The 18327-nt window shown below is 52.3% G+C and overlaps 1 protein-coding gene and 1 long non-coding RNA gene across 25 annotated transcripts in view; one reads left to right on the top strand and one right to left on the bottom strand.

Moving 5' to 3' along the window:
• Window positions 1–874: 874 nt before the first annotated feature.
• Window positions 875–18327, bottom strand: part of NCAM1 (neural cell adhesion molecule 1) — a 362241-nt gene continuing 344788 nt past the window's right edge. For 8 of the 24 annotated variants that reach the window (XM_059874562.1, XM_059874563.1, XM_024975004.2 and 5 more), the window contains 3 exons: window positions 9024–9231; window positions 7306–7422; window positions 2520–4079 (listed from right to left, as the gene is read on the bottom strand). In XM_059874562.1, the coding sequence (XP_059730545.1) occupies window positions 3968–4079; window positions 7306–7422; window positions 9024–9231 (437 nt within the window). In that variant the 3' untranslated portion in view covers window positions 2520–3967. 24 annotated transcript variants of the gene reach the window in all.
• On the top strand, window positions 10435–14887 carry LOC132342311 (uncharacterized). The gene is made up of 2 exons (XR_009490632.1): window positions 10435–10617; window positions 14491–14887. It is a non-coding gene; the product is annotated as an uncharacterized lncRNA (long non-coding RNA).

Raw genomic sequence — 18327 nt, 5'->3', positions numbered from 1 at the left:
ACTTCAGACTGACCCAGGCTGGGGCCAGGCTGAGGCCGATAGACACAAAGGGCAGTATCATTCAGATTGGTGTAGGTGGAGGGCCAGCCCTCAGAAGGTTATGTTTTGCCCCTGGGTTCTTTGCTGGTCTCACCTCCTCCTGACCCTCGGGCCAGCTCTTCTCTAGGAACTCCTGATTCCATAGTTAAACAGATAATCCCAACCCTATTGGGTGCTTCTTCCCAACACAGATGCATGGTAGTGTATGCAAGAGAATTCTGAGCTGAGGGAAAGTCTTCTTCTCCCTGGCTCAGAGGCTTCAGTAAATCCCGGGGGCTGAATTAAGGCTCCAAGTGCTGAGCGGGATGACAAAAGTAACTAGGAGGGGCATTATATACCCTAGAAGTCTCGGGTGTCTACCGTGGGTTGGCACCCTGGAGCTCAGGTGTGTGCTGGGACTCCAGCTGGGTTTGCTGTTATTACACACCAGGGAGGCGACCCGTGCCACTTCAATCTGTTGGGTATCTACTATGTGCCCAGGCTTTCCTATACAGTGCTTCATTGCCAGTACCCAAGGCTACTATTCTTGGCATTTCCTGTTTGTCAAAAAAGGAAACTGAGTCTGGGGGAGATTAAGTAACTCTTCCAATGTCAACAGGAAAGTGGCAGAACCAGGACTTGAATGGAACCTTTCTGACTCTGATATCTGGTCCTTCTCAATGAGAACTCCTCTATCAACCTGTGAAGGAAGGCTAGAAACCCCATCATTCAGGCAACACAAACTCAGGACCCTGGGTTTTACTGGTGTTAAAAAAAAATACCAGCGTCATTTCCACACTTGATTCACACGACAAATGTCCGTTGACTTGAAATAAATTCCAGTTGGACCATAAGAGCTTTTTTTTTTCTTTCAATTTTTATTGAACACAAGTATTCTGACAGAATGCAAAGTCAAAATTCTCAGTTAGTACTCAGTATTTACACCGGTGAGAATGGAAACAAAGGTGGTATCGATGTTTCACTCGGTAAAAAGTCTGTAACAAGAGAGAAGGCCCCCGAAGTCGGGGATGCTGGGTAGAGATGTTAATGGAGATCTGATAACCACCATCCGGACAGACAGCCTACAGTGAAAGCCTGGGAGTCGGAAGGCTCCATAGGAAAGTGTGAAAGCCGCGTTCCACTTCACAGCTGCACTATATACACTTCGGCCCTTCAGGGTTCGGGGGCCCCACGCGTGGCACCCGAGTGCCCCTCCGGCGGAACCTGGCCATGCCGGTCTTTATGTGACTACATATGTATGGCACATACACATATAGACACATAGACAGTGGAAACTGGTAGGGTGATCCCTCCTTCAAAAAATTAAAAAAGGAAAACTATAAGCTTTTATCTCTTAACATAAAAGATACAACGTCTTGAAAATAAAGCGACTCCCTCTATGATTTTAGAGAAAGCATTGCTCTGTTTTTTTTTTTTTTTCAAAGAAAGGAAAGCTCACGCATGCAGAGACAAATCTACGTGTGAGGGGGGAGAGGCAGAACAAAAGGATGGCAGAGTTTGGGGTTCCAGCAGAGCCGGGGTCTGGGGAGGGGGCGGGGAGTCAGCTGCCCTGGGCCAGGTTATCTGAGGGTCGACATTACCTCTTTCTCTTCCTAACCATCAGAACCCAAATCAGTTTACTTGACCACAACCCCTTGAAGTGAGATGCACTGTCTCAGTGAGGTATAGTGTGGGCTTGGCCGAGGTGGTCGAAGCCATTACCATCCCAAGATTAGGAATCGGTTCCATTGACAACCTGGGGAACCAGAGGAGCCCACTGCCCCCCGCTGGGGCCTCTCTTCTGTCTCAGATGCCCAGGAGCTCCCATCTGCTGCGTGCTCTAACCACTGTCGTCACCTGGCTGGGTCCTGGGGGCCTGTGCACACGAACCTATGGTTGTGCAAGCCCCAAGGTCAAAGGGCCAGACCTGTGCAGACCCCGATCCTCCATTTCCATCCCCAGGAGCTGAGAAAATGCAAAATAACCCCACATTGAGCAAATGACAAGACCATTATTTTTCACAGTTTGAAATAATCTAGCGTAAGCGCCACTGACCAGACTGCAGAAGTGTCAGAACACGGGGGAGTGCGGCCCACAGAACGGACGCAGAGGGAGTCCTGCCACCCTAACCTCTGGCTGCTTTCTCTGTACCTTGGGAAAGGTGCCCGCAGAGCGCTCATTTCTGTTGACTTAGCATCATCTTCATCATCATCATCGTTTCTATTTCATTCTTTGTTTAAAGGCTTCAATTCCTTATAAGAGTTATTTTTTGTTTCCTGAATGTTTTTTTTTTTTTTCTGAACTATCTGCTATACCTTCCACAACCAAACTATGTTGAAGTTTTATTTCAATACTATGACAAAAACACGTTTCACACTAAAATATTCACGCACCCACAGTGCACAAGCTTGCAGTTCTAAAGGAGAATGAGGGAAAAAAAAAGCAAAATTTCTATACAAAGGGCTGGCTTTTCCCTTCTCCCCCCTCCCATCCCCCTTAAAGTTTCTGTATTTTTTTCCCCCACTTGGTTTCCAATCCAGGAAAAGTTGTCTTATGACTCCAGACAGCAGGTTGGTGTTTTTTTTTTTTTTTTTTTCCCTTTTGTTTCTACAAATGCTGCCTAAGTGAACAGAAGGCTGATGTTATTTTACTTCAACAGATTTCCAAAAAAAGACACTAATTCCCTGAAGCACACATGCTCTTCCGCTCAAATCTAGATTCTGGGCTCAAAAGGAAATTGTATGTATATATTTTATTTGGCTTTCTACAAAAAAGGGGATGTTTGGGGTAAAAATGTGTGTTCACCAAGACCAGCCCCAACTATACAATCTTCTCTGCTTCATTCAACAAAGCCTAAGAGTCCTTCAAAAGGAAGGGTGGGGACGCCTGGGGAGCAGATCCTTTTTACAGATACAGGCAGGTGGTCGCTAATCAGAAGTGGTCTAACCCCCAAGGAAACAAACAAACAAGCAAACGGAACCGAAAACCCGAAAGCAAAACCATTCCAGAACGAGATGGATTTTCACCTGAGTCGCACACAGGCAAAAAATTTCAAATCAGATGGGGGGGGAAGAGCCACTGTAAACAATTAGATTTTGTAAAGTTGTCCTGGGAGGATCCTACACCTCTAGGCAGTATTTGTAACTTAAAAAAAAAAAAAAAAGGCAGCTATTTTACATGGACATTGAAACACAACTGAAGTCAAACATTTGTCAACTTGTAAACACTGGAAAGCAAAGTTGGCAGAAAGAAAAAAAAAAAAAAAAAGGAGAAAGAAAAGGAAAAGAAAAGAAATCCGAATACTGCAAATTGAGATCTACCCCCAGAAGCTGCATTTGGCATTCTTCCTACAAAACAAGAGTCTATGTGGGAATTGAATTCAGCTAGGAAGGGCGACACACTTTGCATACTGAACAAATACAAAGTGAACAGAAATTATAACTTATTTATGAGGTTTCACAGAGTCCAAACTCGACTGAAAGTAGAAAAATAAACTTGGACTTTGTTCATTCGGTTAGTCTTAGCGTCTGGAAGTTATTTCTCTGAACCCGGTCTGTGCCGGTTCGGCAACACCAAAATCCTGAACCTAGATTCTTTTTTTTTCTTCTGAGCTTCCTAGATTCTTAATTTGGGGTCCTTTTGTTCGATTTTTAAATGGTTTCAGGGAACCGAGTGTCCTAGTTTGGCTGTGGGTTTCACGTTTTTGTCTCATTTTCTTACAAGTGAGTGCGCAACAAAGGAACCCTTTCTATAAATCTACAAAAAGGAGATCCCATGTTGATCTGCTTAGTTTTTTTTTTCTTTAAAGGCAAAAGACACTAGAGGAATGAGATGTGTGTGTGTGTATGTGTGTGTGTGTGTGTGTGTGTGTGTGTGAGATATTGGAGATGCTCTGGTGAAGCTGTTGTGTCACTTTATATTTTGATCTTTGCTGGTGTCTCGTCACCCATCACGCTTTGCTCTCATTCTCCTTTATTTGTGTGGCATCGTTGGGGACCGTCTGGACTTCGGCTGGCGCTGGCTTCGTTTCTGTCTCCGGCTTTGCTTCTACGGGACCCTTCCTGCGGAGAATCGGGAAAACAGCACTGAGATCACGGTCCGCCGTAACCCACCCTCCAGCCAGTCCCTCCCTGGACTCCAACTTCAGCTGCATCTCCGGATCACCTGGAGTCTCTGAAAATCACTGACCCTGGGCCGTGTCCTCAGAAATCCTGATCTCCTGGGTCAGAACGTGGTGACTTTTAAAAGCACCCAAGTGGTTCTAGATGTGTAGCCAAAGTGGAGAGCCGCTGAAGCAGAGGAAGGTGCCCTTCTAGCCCTGATCTGATGCGGGGCAGGGGCGGGGGGTGGCACTCCAGCTTTACCTGGAGTGTGGAAGTGTTTCGGGAGCAGCCTCCCCTCACCCTGCATGGCTGCAGCAGCAGCAGCTGCCCAGCTTGATCTAAATGATGTGTGTGTTGGGCTCCCCGGGACCGATTCCAGGGGACCCTCCGCAAATGGCGCTTGCCTGTCCGCACTCCCACTGCTCAGCGCTCTGCCTTTCCTGGTGATGCCTCTGATGCTTTTTGTTACCACGGCAGTTTCCCATGGGAGTCTGGTGAGAGGCTGGAGTGGGCTGCCAGGCTCCAGGGGAGCTGAGTGTGGTTGGGTGGGCAGGGCCATCCTTTTATTTCCCGACAGACTCAGGGTTCCTGGTGAGGGTCCCCCCTGTCACTCTGGGTGGCAGCACCCCAGCTTATCTGGGTGCAGCCAAGGAGCCTCTATAAAAACCTCCATCTGACTCAGTCACTCTTGGCCTCAGTCAGTCCCAGGAGTGAGAAGCTGGTCTAAGGACGCACGAGAGAAGGCTCAGACTCCAGGCCCAGCTGGCGCCCCTGCATTTTGGCCTCACATTTAAGAAACCTGTACGCTGAAGGACATGGTCTTGAACTTGGGAAACCCGGCCCTCATTCAGGGCTTGGGAGCTTGAGTCTCCCCAGTCACTTGGGGCAGAAGCAGGAGCAGGTGGGTGTGTGGGTGTCGGGCTGGGGTGTCTCGGGGGCTTCTGGATCACATCCTACCCACCCCCTACAAGCCTCGGGGTCTGCCTCTTCACTCCCTGCACCACTGTGCCATGCTGGTGGGGACTCGGCTTTGGCCCTGGATGACACCCTGCCCGTGGGCCCTAGGGTGGCCAATGAGGGCACCTTGGCCTCCTTAGCTCACTTCCCAAGCTATGCTCATCAGCGACCCAAATGCAAGGGCTCCTCCAGGGACAAGAGATGCCACTGCTAGGACGATAAGGATCAAACGTAATTAACACGGCCTAATTAGTAAGCAGGCGGCTGCCTGCCTGTGCCCCGCTCTCTGCCTTGGCCCAGCCCCTGGCTGACGGTCGCCTCTGAGAAGCCCTGGATGAGGCTGCAGACACATCTAACAGGGAGCACACAGCACAGCACAGACGCACACCACCACGGGACACCACCCGACGACAGCGGACAGAGAGAGGCCGTACTCGGTCTTGACTGGTGCAGGCGGAAGAGAGCCGTCGGCCGTGGAAGGAGCAAGCTCAGAGGCTTGTCCACTGGCCCCAGCGGCGGGAGCAGGAGAGCCCAGGGCTGCAAAAACATCCTTGGCAAGGTCAATATCTGGGGTCTTGAAGTTCCCTTCGTCCATTTTAAAGTCCTCGCCCTGGGCAGGGTTTGTGGTGCTGACGGAGGCTGCCTCGCTCTTCGGGCTGGCGAGGGCCCTGGCGGCCTCGGGTGGGCTCTTCGAGGCGCCGGGCTGGGTGGGCTCGGGGTCCGGACCTTTGGTGCCGGGAGCCTCCTGCTTGGCCTGGGGGGCTTCCGGGGCAGGGGCTGTCGGGGCTGCTGCCAGGGGACTGGCTGCTGACGGGGAGACTGCCTTGCTGGCTGGAGGGGTCTTGGGGGCCTCGCCCGCGCTGGCCGGGGTGCTGGGGCTGAGCACGGCCCCCTGGTTGGCCAGGACGCTAGAGGACAGGTTGTTGGCGGCCGGGGCTGAGGCCGGAGGGTCGCTCAGGTCAACGAGGGGGGCGACCTTGGGGGCTGGGGCCGGGGCCGGGGAGGCGGCAGTGACGCCGGTCCCCTTGGACGGGGTGGCCTGGCCGGCGGGCACAGAGTTTGAATCAGGGGTGGCCGCGACCGGGGGGGCGATACTGGAGGTCAGGGTGGTGGTCTCACTGGTGGGGCTGTTCTGAGCAGTGGCAAAGGTTTCGGTGATAGTGTCAGAGTTAGCGGTGACGGTGGTGACAGAAGGCAGCATGTCCTCCACAGTGGCTGTGGTGTCAGCAGGCAGCCTGCGGGGAGGACAGGAAGTAGAAGAGATAGACGATGAAGCTGAGACAGACAGAGAAGCCAAGAGAGGGCGGAGGCCAGGAGGGGGCCGAGGGCGGGCATGCGGGGACGCACAGGCAGGACACAGGCCCACAGAGAAAGGAGGACGCGGGAGGCAGCACACGCCCAGGCGGGCAGAAGAGGAGGACACAGGAGACGACAGAGAACGTGGACCTGGCGGGGGCCTCTCGCCTTCCTCCCTGCCGCCTGCCCTGCTGCCTGCCTGGGGCTCCCTTTCCCTAACATCTGCAGCGGGCCTTTCAGAGCCCTGTTCGCATCTCGACCCAGGGAGAGGCCAGCTGAGCTCAGCGTCCACCACCACAGGCATCCAAGGTCCCTGGGGAATCGGCTCCAGCTGCCCCACAGACAGGGGCTCCACGTGGCCCCTCAGGGCTGGGGCGCTGTCCAGCCAGAGATTCTGCACTTCCATCAAACTCCATTCCCTTCAAACCCACGGTACCCACGACAGCCTGGCATTCCTGACACCCAAAGCTGGACGTGCCTTCTGACTGATGGTCCTCAAGGCTTAAGAGACCAGGAGGGCCAGGCTTTACCAGGTCCCCAGCTTCCCTCACCCTTTTAGGAAGAAATGCAGAAAACCCTAAAATTCTTGGAAATCCTAAACAGAATCTAAGCTCTCTCAGTGATGTTTTGTCTCCTTGAGTCATTTCCGGGGTGTGTGTGTGTGTGTGTGTTTGTGTGTGTGTTTGTGTGACCTGGGCCCAGGGTCTAGGGATCCCACTGATGCACAGAGCTCTTTAAAAGGTCACCCACAGTCTCCCAGATACGACCACGAATGCCTCCTCTCTGAGGAGAGTGGTGTCAGGCATTCCTGGCCCAGGACTCCAGAATTCTGGCCGGTGATGCCGGGCCTGGAGCCGCAGGTGGGAAGCACGGAGGTGTGGGTAGGGTGCTGCGGTGGGTGTGGGGTTGTGCCAGGGAGGGGCCCACGTACTCGGGCTCCGTCAGCGGCGTGGTCTCGTTCGGCTCCGTGTGTTTCCCTCCGTCGTGATTCGGGGTCCGCTCCTCCTCCGTTCGCACCTCCACGATAGGCTCCTTGGACTCATCTTTCCTGTGGAGAGAGCTCCGCTGGTTCCATCCCGGAGAGCTGGGAGAGGCAGGGGGCTCCCAGGGAAGCCAGCCACACTCAGGTACCTGTGCCCAGCCCCAGGCTGGCAGGGGTACGGTGCATCAAGAGCCAGAGCCCAGTGCTGTATCTCAGCCCCCATTCCTGCCAGCTGTGTGACCCTGAGCACCTCATTTGCTCACCCCTGCCTGTGTCCTAACCTGTAAAATGGGGCAAGTAACAGTCTCCACTTGCCTAGATGTTATGGACATTAACTGAAACAATGAATATAAAGTACTGAGGGAAGCACCTGGCACAGATTAGTGCTGAAGTCATCCACGTGTGTATACACGGTAAATGTGTGTGTATATGCATACCTATGTGTACATGTAAGAATGAACACGTATATCATGTACGTACACATGTAAGTATATATAAGTATACACAAGTTTATGATGCATGTATATATAAGTATATGTAAGTATGCAATATTTATGTATATATATATAAAGTGCAAATGTACATGAACACCTGAGTATATACATGTATATGATATATATACGTGTATGCATATGTAAGTTTGCACACATACCTGTATATGTGTAAGTATATGTAACATGCACATATATGTATATGTAAGCATGTACACGAATATGATGTGTGTATAAGAATATGTACATGTAAGTGCACACATGTATACATGTGTGTGTCTACCTATATGGACTTCCCTGGTGGCACAATGGTAAAGAATGCCCCTACCAATGCAAGAGACTCGGGTTCAATCCCTGGGTTGGTAAGATCTCCTGAAGAAGGGAATGGCAACCCACTTCAGTGTTCTTGCCTGGAGAATCCCCTACAGAGGAGCCTGGTGGGCCACAGTCCATGGGGTCGCAAAATAGTTGGACATGACTCAACTTCCTAAGAGACTAAACAACAACAATGTATGCATATATGATGCATGTACACGCACATACTATATGCACACACACGTGATACGTGTATATGTAAGTACACACACGTGTATAAGCATGTATATGATGCGTGTAAAACTGTATGTATATGTACACGTATGTGTGTACACAGTGCCTGGCATGGGGTGGTGCTAACAACCTATTTCCTTGCTCTGTCCCTTCTGGCCTTGCTGCGGCTCAGCCCCGCCTGATGACAGTCTATGAAGGTTCCTCTATTTGGCTCAAGATCTGTTTCCCCAGAGATGCAGGGGCACAGCTTCTGTCTGGACCGTCCTCCAGGAGGACAGGCATTCTCCTGTTTTGCTCACTGCGTCCCCTAGCACTTGACGGTGCCATGCCCGTAGCAGCTGCTGCTCCGTGAACATCTGGTGAGTGACGGAGGCATGGACGGCAGCAAGGCAAGTGGGTCTCTCCACGGCAGCTCCCCTCCAGGCTAGGCTCTGACCATACCTCTCATTTTGACCTACGTAGGGAATTTCTATGAGATTCTAGGTGTGAGATTGGGTTCAGGTGTCTGCTTTTAACATTTCTCTAATGCCTCGCTTCCCTTGGGGTTTGCAATGGGAAGGCTGAGGTGGCTCCCTGATTGGGGCCCGGGCCTGGGTGCTTAGCAGTCGGGGGTGGGTTTGCACTCACGAGAAGGCCGCTTTGCCCTCCTCCATGTCCTTGCCCTTGGCTCCGGGCCCGGCTTTGCCACACAGGTTGACGGCAATGCACATGAGCAGGCCACACTTGTTCAGGAAGTAGCAGGTGACGTCCACGGCCACCAGGAGCAGGACGAAGGTCACGACGAGGATGCCCACGATGGCGCCAGTGCTCAGGCCCGAGGTGGGGCTGCCGTTGGCTTGGGTGGGAGGGAGAGAGAGATGGGGTGGTTAGTACCTGCAGATGCAAACCCGGACCTGCCGAGCAACAGCCCTGGGGATGGGGTAGAGCCCACTGGACTGCCGTGGCATTTGTGTCCAGAGTGCCACCGACCCTGGGCCTTTTGGGGTTGAGACATCAGGGTTTCTTCCTATCTTCAAGACAGAGGAATGGCAGCCTGCTCTCACAGATCAGGGGATGAGGCACAAGGCAGCCACCTGCCAGGACAGGGGCCCAGACTGGTGCCATGTCTCCACCTCTGCTCTCAGCCCACACTTGGCTGGTCTCCCCGGGAGCCCTGGGAGCTGCCAGGGACGGGGTCCCAGATAGGGGCAGAGGGTCTCAGATGGGGGAGCAGAGGGTCCCCAGGGCTCCCTTTGGGCTGTGGGGATATCTTCCTGCTCTTTAGGAACTGCTCCAGAGGATCTGGCCTTTGGACCACACCTTCCTTCACTGCACTAGGAAGATGAATGAAGCCCACCTGCTCTGGAGACATGGGGGTCTCCCCAGGCCCACTGGGCAAGGTAGAAGGTCTGGGAATACTCACCGTCTGGGAGCCAGGCCCGCTTGGATTTGACTTCTGGAAACCCAGCAGACTCACCCAGAGATACACTCCCGCAACGGCAGGCTCACTCACACAGGACACGTGCCCACCACAAGACAAACGCACCCTCTCACATTCGAGCAATGCCCAGCATCCCTGCTCTGGCTGGACCCACTCGAATGACCACCTCTATGTCTTACTCCCTGGTGTCCCCCTAGAATTGTCCAGGGCCCTGGGCTACTCGTGGTATGGCAGAAGGGCCCCAGGCTCAGCTCCAGAGCGTGCCCTCGCGGTTCGTGCTAGGTGGCTGCGGTTAACCCCGGATTGCCTGGTGGTTCCCACCAGCTTCAGAAAGGCAGAGGCTGTGCTGGGGGGAAGAAGGACCCATGCAGAGCTCTGTGGAAGCCAGTGTGGCACCATGACCTCAGACTGAAAGGTCTGTTTCATTTTCCTCTCCTGGGAGGGCAGGGTTCCGCAAAGACAGCAGCGTCATCCCACCACCAGACCTTGTCTGAAGCTTCCCGTGTCCTCCAGACCCACTGGGGTGACCCGTCTGCGGACCGGAGGCAGGGACTGTGGCCAACACGACCTGGGTCTCCCTGAGCCTTTGCCTGGGGGGCTGCTGGCCACATCACACGCCAGTTCACGGAAGGAACAGGTAACCCAGGTGACGGAGATGGAACACAGCCTCTTTCTGCATGTGGTCTGTGTTCCTGTGTCCCAGAGCCCTGCTCAGGCACGGTGGGGCTCCTTCAACAGCTGTCCCATTCTGATGGTCCTTATTTCTAACTTCAATTCAGGGTCTGGGCCACCGGCCAGCAGGTAAGAGACAACCACTCACAACCTAATTTCTACACCAGAGGAGCTGCCTAGGATCTTGAATATTTTGGCTCTTTTGCTTCCCAGGTCCTCGCCAGGCTCTCCCATTGGCCCCTTTCAACCCTGCACTGAAGACATGGCCTGTTTCTCAAGAAGACCTGAGTCTGGTGACCAGCTCCATGCTCAGGGCACCGGCTCTGGTCACTCTGTCTCTAGGCTTTGGCAGCAGGAAATCGACCACGGGTCCCTACGGTCAGCTAGAGCTGATCTCCCCAGCACCACACCATCCACTCTCTCTATCCAAGGTGCTCACACATCCACACACAAAAGAAAAGAAAGAGCGATGCAGGCCTTCCTGGCCTTCAGAATCCCAAAGCTGCTTCCCCAAGCAAGAAGAAATACGGCCTTGGGTTTCCTCCCCATCCCGTGACTCAGGGCCGGAGGGCACTGTGGTCTCCTGACTTCCACACCCAATAGGTGTTAACTGTCTACTTCCTGCAGAAGGAGCCTAAGGTATTACTGAGGGGGAAAGAATGTCTGTACTTTTGGACTCAAAGGCCCTAACACCATGTTCTGAGGTTGATACATAAATATAGTTTTAGGGGACTAGTCACGTCTCTAAGAAAGGAAAACAAACCACCGCAAAGTGGTCTGTGTGGGAGAGACAGCCATTATCCACCCATGCCCTGGGCTCAGCAGACCCTCTGGAGGGCTGCATGGCTTGGGAGGCCAAGGCCAACATCACGAGACATCTGGGGAAGGGCCAGGAGGGCTATAAGACTGATATAAACCAGAAGGCAGGGCAAGAGGTCTTCCCTCTCATTTGACATAAGATTCAAATTGCTTTCCCTGGTCTAAAAGGTCCCACACGTGCAGTGGATGCTCCCACACCTCTGACCGTCATAAGTCAGGGCACTCTCCACCCATATCTACCAGATTATTCTGTTTTATTCCCTTCTTGACTTTTCAGGTGACTTGGTGGTAAGGAATCTGCCTGCAACTCAGGAGATGTGGGTTCAATCCCTGGGTCGGGAAGATTTCCCTGGAGAAAGAAATGGCAACCTACTCCAGTATTCTTGTCTGGAAAATCCCATGAACAGAGAAGCCTGGTGGGCTACAGTCCATGGGGTCACAAAAAGTTTCAGACATAGGAACTAAACAACAATTTAGCAACTAAACGACAATTCCCTTCTTACTACTATTTCCATCTGCCATTTTCTGTTCACTGACATGAACAGAATTTTATTTTTTTTTGCCACACCATGCAGCATGCAGAATCCTGGTTCCTTGACCAAGGATTGAACCCACACCCCTTGCAGTGGAAGTGCTGAGTCTTAACCACTGGACAACCAGGGAAATCCCCATTGATATGCTTTTTGGTTGGCTGCCCCACCCTCTTGAATATCCTAGCAGGCATATTTTTCTCTGTCTACCTCTTGTCTCCCCAGCAAGTAACACAACTCAACTTACAAGAAATATTTACAGAATATTTGCCCCACAAATGAGCAGTGTTTAGCCTTGGAGATGAGAACTCTGCCTCCAAATACTTAAAGATATGTCATGAGAGGGGAGAGGCAGTCTCAACCAGGGTCCCCAGCGGATGGAAACTAAGGGGGTGGCAGGCAAACTTCAGCTCAGATGAAAAAAAAACAAATTAGCAAATAAGAGCTCTTCAGACGTGGTGTGCGCTGCCTCGGAAGATGAGCTCCTCGCTGCCAGAGGCATTAAGCAAAGGCTGGAAAATCCCCTGGTCAGGATGCTATAATGCTCTGGCTGAGGTTCCCGCATCGGGCAGGGCCTGGGATAGAGGATGTTATGAAGCCCTCTTTAACTCGAAGAGCCAGTCATTGCATGTTAGATGTCCTACAGTCCCCAGCAAAGGACGCTGCTCCTGCTAAGTCGCTTCAGTTGTGTCCGACTCTTTGGGACCCCATGGACTGTAGCCCGCCAGGTTCCTCTGTCCAGGGGGATTCTTCAGCAAGAATACTGGAGTGGGTTGCCAAGACCTCCTCCAGGGGATCTTCCCCACTCAGGGATCAAACCTGCATCTCTTATGTTTCCTGCATCGGCAGGTGGGTTCTTTATCACTAGAGCCACCTGGGAAGGCCCCCAGCACAGGATATAGGTTCTCTAATGTCTATCTTCTCCACAGTGTGTACCAAGCGGGACTTTTCCCTGTAAGACCGAAACACTTAGTAGGTCCCATCTTTATTCACAGATGCTTGTGATTTTTATCTCTAGTTGAAAAATAAATACCTTTTAGCATAATGTTTCTCCACTTGCAGCAGAATTCCTGGGGTACTTTGTGAAGAATTCAGATTTGGGGGTTCCCCCATTCTAGGAAATTAGAATCTCTGGGGTGAGCCTCAGGCTCAGGATTTGATCAAGCATCCCAGTGATTCTTATGCAACTAAGAGTTTGCTGCTGCTGCTAAGTCACTTCAGTCATGTCCGACTCTGTGCGACCCCATAGATGGCAGCCCACCAGGCTCCGCCATTCCTGGGATTCTCCAGGCAAGAACACTGGAGTGGGTTGCCATTTCCTTCTCCAATGCATGAAAGTGAAAAGTGAAAGTGAAGTCGCTCAGTCGTGTCCGACTCTTAGCGACCCCATGGACTGCAGCCCACCAGGCTCCTCCGTCCATGGGATTTTCCAGGCAAGAGTACTGGAGTGGGGTGCCATTGCCTTCTCCTTAAGAGTTTGAGGACCACTGTTTTCTAGGTCTTTCTCATCCTTGCATTACAATGAGTAACAGTTGTTCCTATGACTCACCACTCAAGGATGAGCTGTGTAATCTTACCTGGTAACCTTAACATTACTGATGTATTTGAAGGATGGAAAGAGAGCAAAGACTTATCCCCAAGGGATCACTCACTTTACCAATAAGAATCTAGACTTACAGAGGAAGTGAGGTGCCCCTCAAGCTAAAGAAAGGGTATGTGGTACTTTTACAAAAAAAAAAAACGTAAGTAAAGGACACTTTTTTGTTGTTTTAGTCACTAAGTTGTGTCCGACTCTTTTCAACCCCATGGACTACAGCCTGCCAGGCTCCTCTGTCCATGGGATTTCCCAGACAAGGATATTGGAGTGAGCGGCCTTGCCTTACTCCAGGGGATTTTCCCACCCCAGGGATGGACCCCGAGTCTCTTACGTTCTCCTGCACTGGCAGGTGGAATATTTACTACTGTGCAACCTGGCAAGCAAGCAAAAGACAGACTGGGGTGGAAATGAACGAGTATCCAAGTCAAGCCAACATTCATTACCTCTCGGTGGCCTTTACAGAATTGTTCAGTTCGGGAAACCAGAAGGACAAAGGTTATCGCCTACATATTGCTTAACATTTTACAAAAGGAAAAAGAAAAACTTCTGAGGTCTCTGTGTGACCTTCCCTTGACCTCTCTGCATACAAAGAGTGCCTCTTGGGAGCAATTTCTCCACAACCTCTGGGCTCTGAGCTGCCCTGAACCTTGAGGCTATGATCTGGGGCTGCTCAGCGTCTGTGGTTCCTGGCCTGGGGGGTGTCGGTACTGAACAGGGACCTGGCTTGCCCAAGATTGAGACATCCAAGTGCCTACGCTCTTAAATGCCGCAAAATGAGAAGGCAGTCTCCGCCCTGGCAGATGACCCGGGGCCGCAGTCACTGCACCCCAGGATGGCAGTGCAGAAAGACGTGCCCATCTCCCTCCTCTGACTCTTGGGACCATTAAGCTGAGGTTCCGGTTCACTCCTGAACCCCTTACTTTTCTGCTTGTTCCTTCCCGGAGTCTGCTGAACAGATGGCTAGGTCTCGGGGCTTTCAGGAGGCACCCAACTAAGTGTGATTATAAACAGAGTAGGGTCTGCAAATGAGCACCTTCTCTCCGATTCTGTCACCAGGTCACTCTGTGCAGCCTTTGATATGAAGTTGTAAAGGGAGCCATGAAATCGGGAGAACATGCAATAGAGTTGTGTATCTGATGGCCCAGAGCGTGCCTCTGACCCCAACGTGACCTTCTCGGCTCTGCAAGGACACTTCCCCTCCCCATCTCCTGGGGGAAAGTCCAAGGAGGCACGACCCCACACAGCAGCTCTGACTTAGGAGAGCTAAGAGAACCAAGCAGGAAAAAGCGGCTCCAGCGGCTAGACCTCCACTCAGTGGGCTGCAAGTCTGGGGTGCCACTTAAAGGGTCCTCTGGGGATCAAAGTAATCCGTGGCGCCCTGTGAATGGAGGCAAAGGACTTTGGCAGGATACACCATTATCAAATAAAATCCAAACACGCTGGTGAGTTCACATGAACTGTTATTTCCTTTAATAATGCAAAGGTGTAAACCTCATCAAGGCCTTGCTGATTATCTGCACAACAATGTTAGCATTCTTATTAGTAGAAAAACGTGATCCAAACCTGCTGTATAAATACTCCAAAAATGAGCGAGAAGCCCTGTGGCGTGTGGAGCGTGGGCAGCACTGAGCCAGGGCAGGGGTGGCTGAGCGGGGTGGCGAGCGCGCCCTCCTGCAGAGGGAGCCGTCTCAGGGGCTGGGGGCCGCAGCCACCATGAGAGGGGGGTGTGCCAAATGCTGCCCACCCCCCGAAGGGCATTCCTTACAAACCAGGGGCCTGTCTGAATGGGCCCAACTCAGGGACCCCAGAGTTGCTTCAGTTGGGGTCTGCCTGGCCCAGAATGAGCTGAGGGGACAGGTTCATGGACGTCAGGCTTTCCCACACTTTTGGCCTGATTCCTGCAGTCCCTTCAGAAACACTGGCTCGGGCCCTCGCCTACGGGACTGGGATGGGCCCTCCTGGGCGAATATGTGACTTCTGCCCAAGATGATACCAAGAGCGGGAGCCAGCGATGGGTCACTGTGCGAGGACCATCTCATCCTCCTTTGCCCTCGGGATGGCACTGGGATTCTATGCTGAGCCTGGAGGCACGTGTGCCTCTTTGCAATCCTCTCCTTGTGTCTAAGAGCCGTGTCTGCTCCTGCTGCCCCGGTGGGGCTGGAGGTGGAGGACCCCGGGGGGAGAGGTTTGTGGCGGGGCTGCAGGCCGACAGGGCTGGGGCGAGAGGCATTGCCTGGCCTCGCTGATGGGCAGCGTGGGGCCTCCGGTGTCTGCACGTGACCCTCTAAACTGCCAGTGCCGAGGACACGGGCCTGTTTGTGCCCAGCGACTTGGGCAGCGTCGCCCCGAAGATTATAGGATCACAGTTGGTTTCCCAAAGGGAAAGGCTAGTCTTCGAACGTTAAAAAACAACAACAGAACTAAAAAATAAAGGAACCAAACAGAACAAAAATCAAACTTCTGTGGAGATGCTCAGAGATGAGATACGTGGAATGGTATGTGACCACCAGGAGGACCCCTGAGCACAGACACTGATGCTACTGAACAGGAATCTCCACAGGAACTGTAACAAACACACCCCACTTCCTCTCATGGGCATGTGGGGGATGGGGTGTACCCCGACAACAGAGGAGCAGCTGGCTTCCATCAAAATTTGAAACACGTCACTGAGGCCACTGACAGATGGGGTGGTGGTGGGGGGTGGGCTTAGGGACACTCTGGAAATGGGGCAGGCTGGCTGAGTTCTGATTCATTGATGCTCAGGGCTGGCCCCGCCTTCGGCTCTGCTGAGCGTGTGTGGGGAGGGCGTGCGACTCAGGCCAGGCTCACAGCAGATGCTTCCGACCTGGGGGACTGCCGCTTAGGCGATAGGGTGGGTCACAGTTGGACCACATCCGCCGAGACACGAGGTCCGTGGCTGATCTTTCGCCAGGCAGCAGGAGTTACCCCGAATGGGAGACACGACCCTCCAGAGTCCACAGGTGCTGGGCACGTCCTAAACAGCGTCAGGTGCTGGTTATACTACCAGGACCAAAGTGCCTCCCAGAACGTGGGGTCAGCCCAGAAATATCTGACTAAATCGGAGTTCTTCCGCTGTCTGGGCAACACGGCGACTGAACTGTGCCCATGTGGCCAGCAAAATGCTCTGGTGGATTGCAGTGGGCTTACCATGGGCACTGAATGCAAGCAAAGCCAGCTACTTACTGCAGGGCAGAGGAGGTGCACGGGGTTAGAGGGGGGACGCGGGGTGGTTTTATCTGATGCAAGCTTTAGAGGGTACCTAGAAACCTTCCTCTGCTACATCATCTTCAGGTAAGAACCAAAAATGCGACCAGTAGCAGCCGTGTAAAGACGTGTCTGTAAGTTTTTACAGACAAGGTTTTTACGTGTAGAAACCTAGCATCGTGGTTTTTATATATACAGGGTCTAAAGAAAAGAGCTCCCAACATTTTTATACTCTACGAAAAAAGGGGCAAACTTCGTATGAAGTGGCACAAGTGTATCTGTGGGTGGGAATAATATGTCTGGAGGTCCAGCTTGTCTCCAACTGCCAAACCTTCCTCTTCCACAGAGAGCTTGTTGGCGTGGCCGTGGTAGTCCTGACAGATTCTTCCAAAGTGGGGGCGGGGGGCACTGATCATTCTCATAGGAACTGAGCTTTTAAGCACATTTAAATTTTTGTGTGTGTGTGTTCAAGTTCCTAACAGAGCAAGAGAAGAGTCACTGCAGAGAAAAGCAATGAGACAAAGGTGTAGGATGCGGAGGAGCCTCCCAAGGTCGCTGCCGGTGCCAAGCAATGGGTCCCCAGAGAGAATGTGGTTGTTTAAAAACAAATGTGGCAGTGGGGATGTCCCAGTGACGTCCAAGGCGGTATATGCGACGACAGACACAGGAAGGGGAGGGGGCAGGAGGAAAGAGGAGGAAGAGACAGAAACAGAGGAAAAAAAAATAGATAAAAAGAAAAAAAAATTAGGTCAAATACAGAGAACGCAAGAATCCAAGGTTAATTCAACTTTGTAAATTAAGCTGACAAAGGTTAGAGAACTGAGTTCAGTGTGGTATTATCACCATAAGGCCAGTTCCGCAGCTCAGCAAGGCCACAAGCAGCACAGCAGGGTGACTTCAGGGGTTAGGGGTCAGCGAGCAAATGAAATTCAAGTGAGAGAACAGAAGCCTCCACGGTCAAGTACAGGAGTCTGATTAGGAAAGTGTTACCTTTGATAAGGGAGGTCTCTAAGGTACGGTCAGGAGCCTTCAGGTCTCCAAAGCTTTTGACACGTGGGGACAGAGATGTATCTGATCACTGGTCTATGCGCAACAAACTGAGCACAGGCTGACTTCTCAGCAAAACATCGGCCTCTTCTTCCTGCAGCACAAGCCCACCCCACGCCTGGCGGTCTTAAAGGGGATCTAGTTCTGCGCCTCTCACCTCCAGTGCCCGCTGACCACAGAACTCCACCATCAACATACATCTCGTAATTCAGAGGCTTTATCCGCAGGTCCCAGAGAAGTCTTAACCAGGCAAGCTCTTGCTAAGACCTGTGCAGTAGAGCCTGGAGCCCTGGTGGGCGAGGTGAGCAGCCCCTCCTCCCCGTTAACTGGGCACTTGGGAAATTAGCCAGAAGGGCTCTGACCACTCCATGGGCAGGACTCCCCAGAATTTCTGTATCGAAACACAGTGGCCTCAACTTCTCCAACCCCAGGAGCTGATGCCGCTCGCAGTACCCCACCTGGGGACCCAGCATGTTGGAATCACCACCTATGGAGTCTTACCCGAGAAAACAGATGCCAGCAGGCTGTTTCACTGCAAAGAAATCACTCGGGCTTCTCACTCCCCCAGCTCCTAGATGCCCCATAAGAGCCGAGCGGATCTGGACACGCCCACCAGACTGT

Source organism: Bos taurus, chromosome 15, assembly GCF_002263795.3.
Source record: "Bos taurus isolate L1 Dominette 01449 registration number 42190680 breed Hereford chromosome 15, ARS-UCD2.0, whole genome shotgun sequence".
NCBI classification, from domain to species: Eukaryota; Metazoa; Chordata; class Mammalia; order Artiodactyla; family Bovidae; genus Bos; species Bos taurus.
Note: the sequence above shows the minus strand (reverse complement) of the source record. Positions and strands in the feature narration are given on the sequence as shown.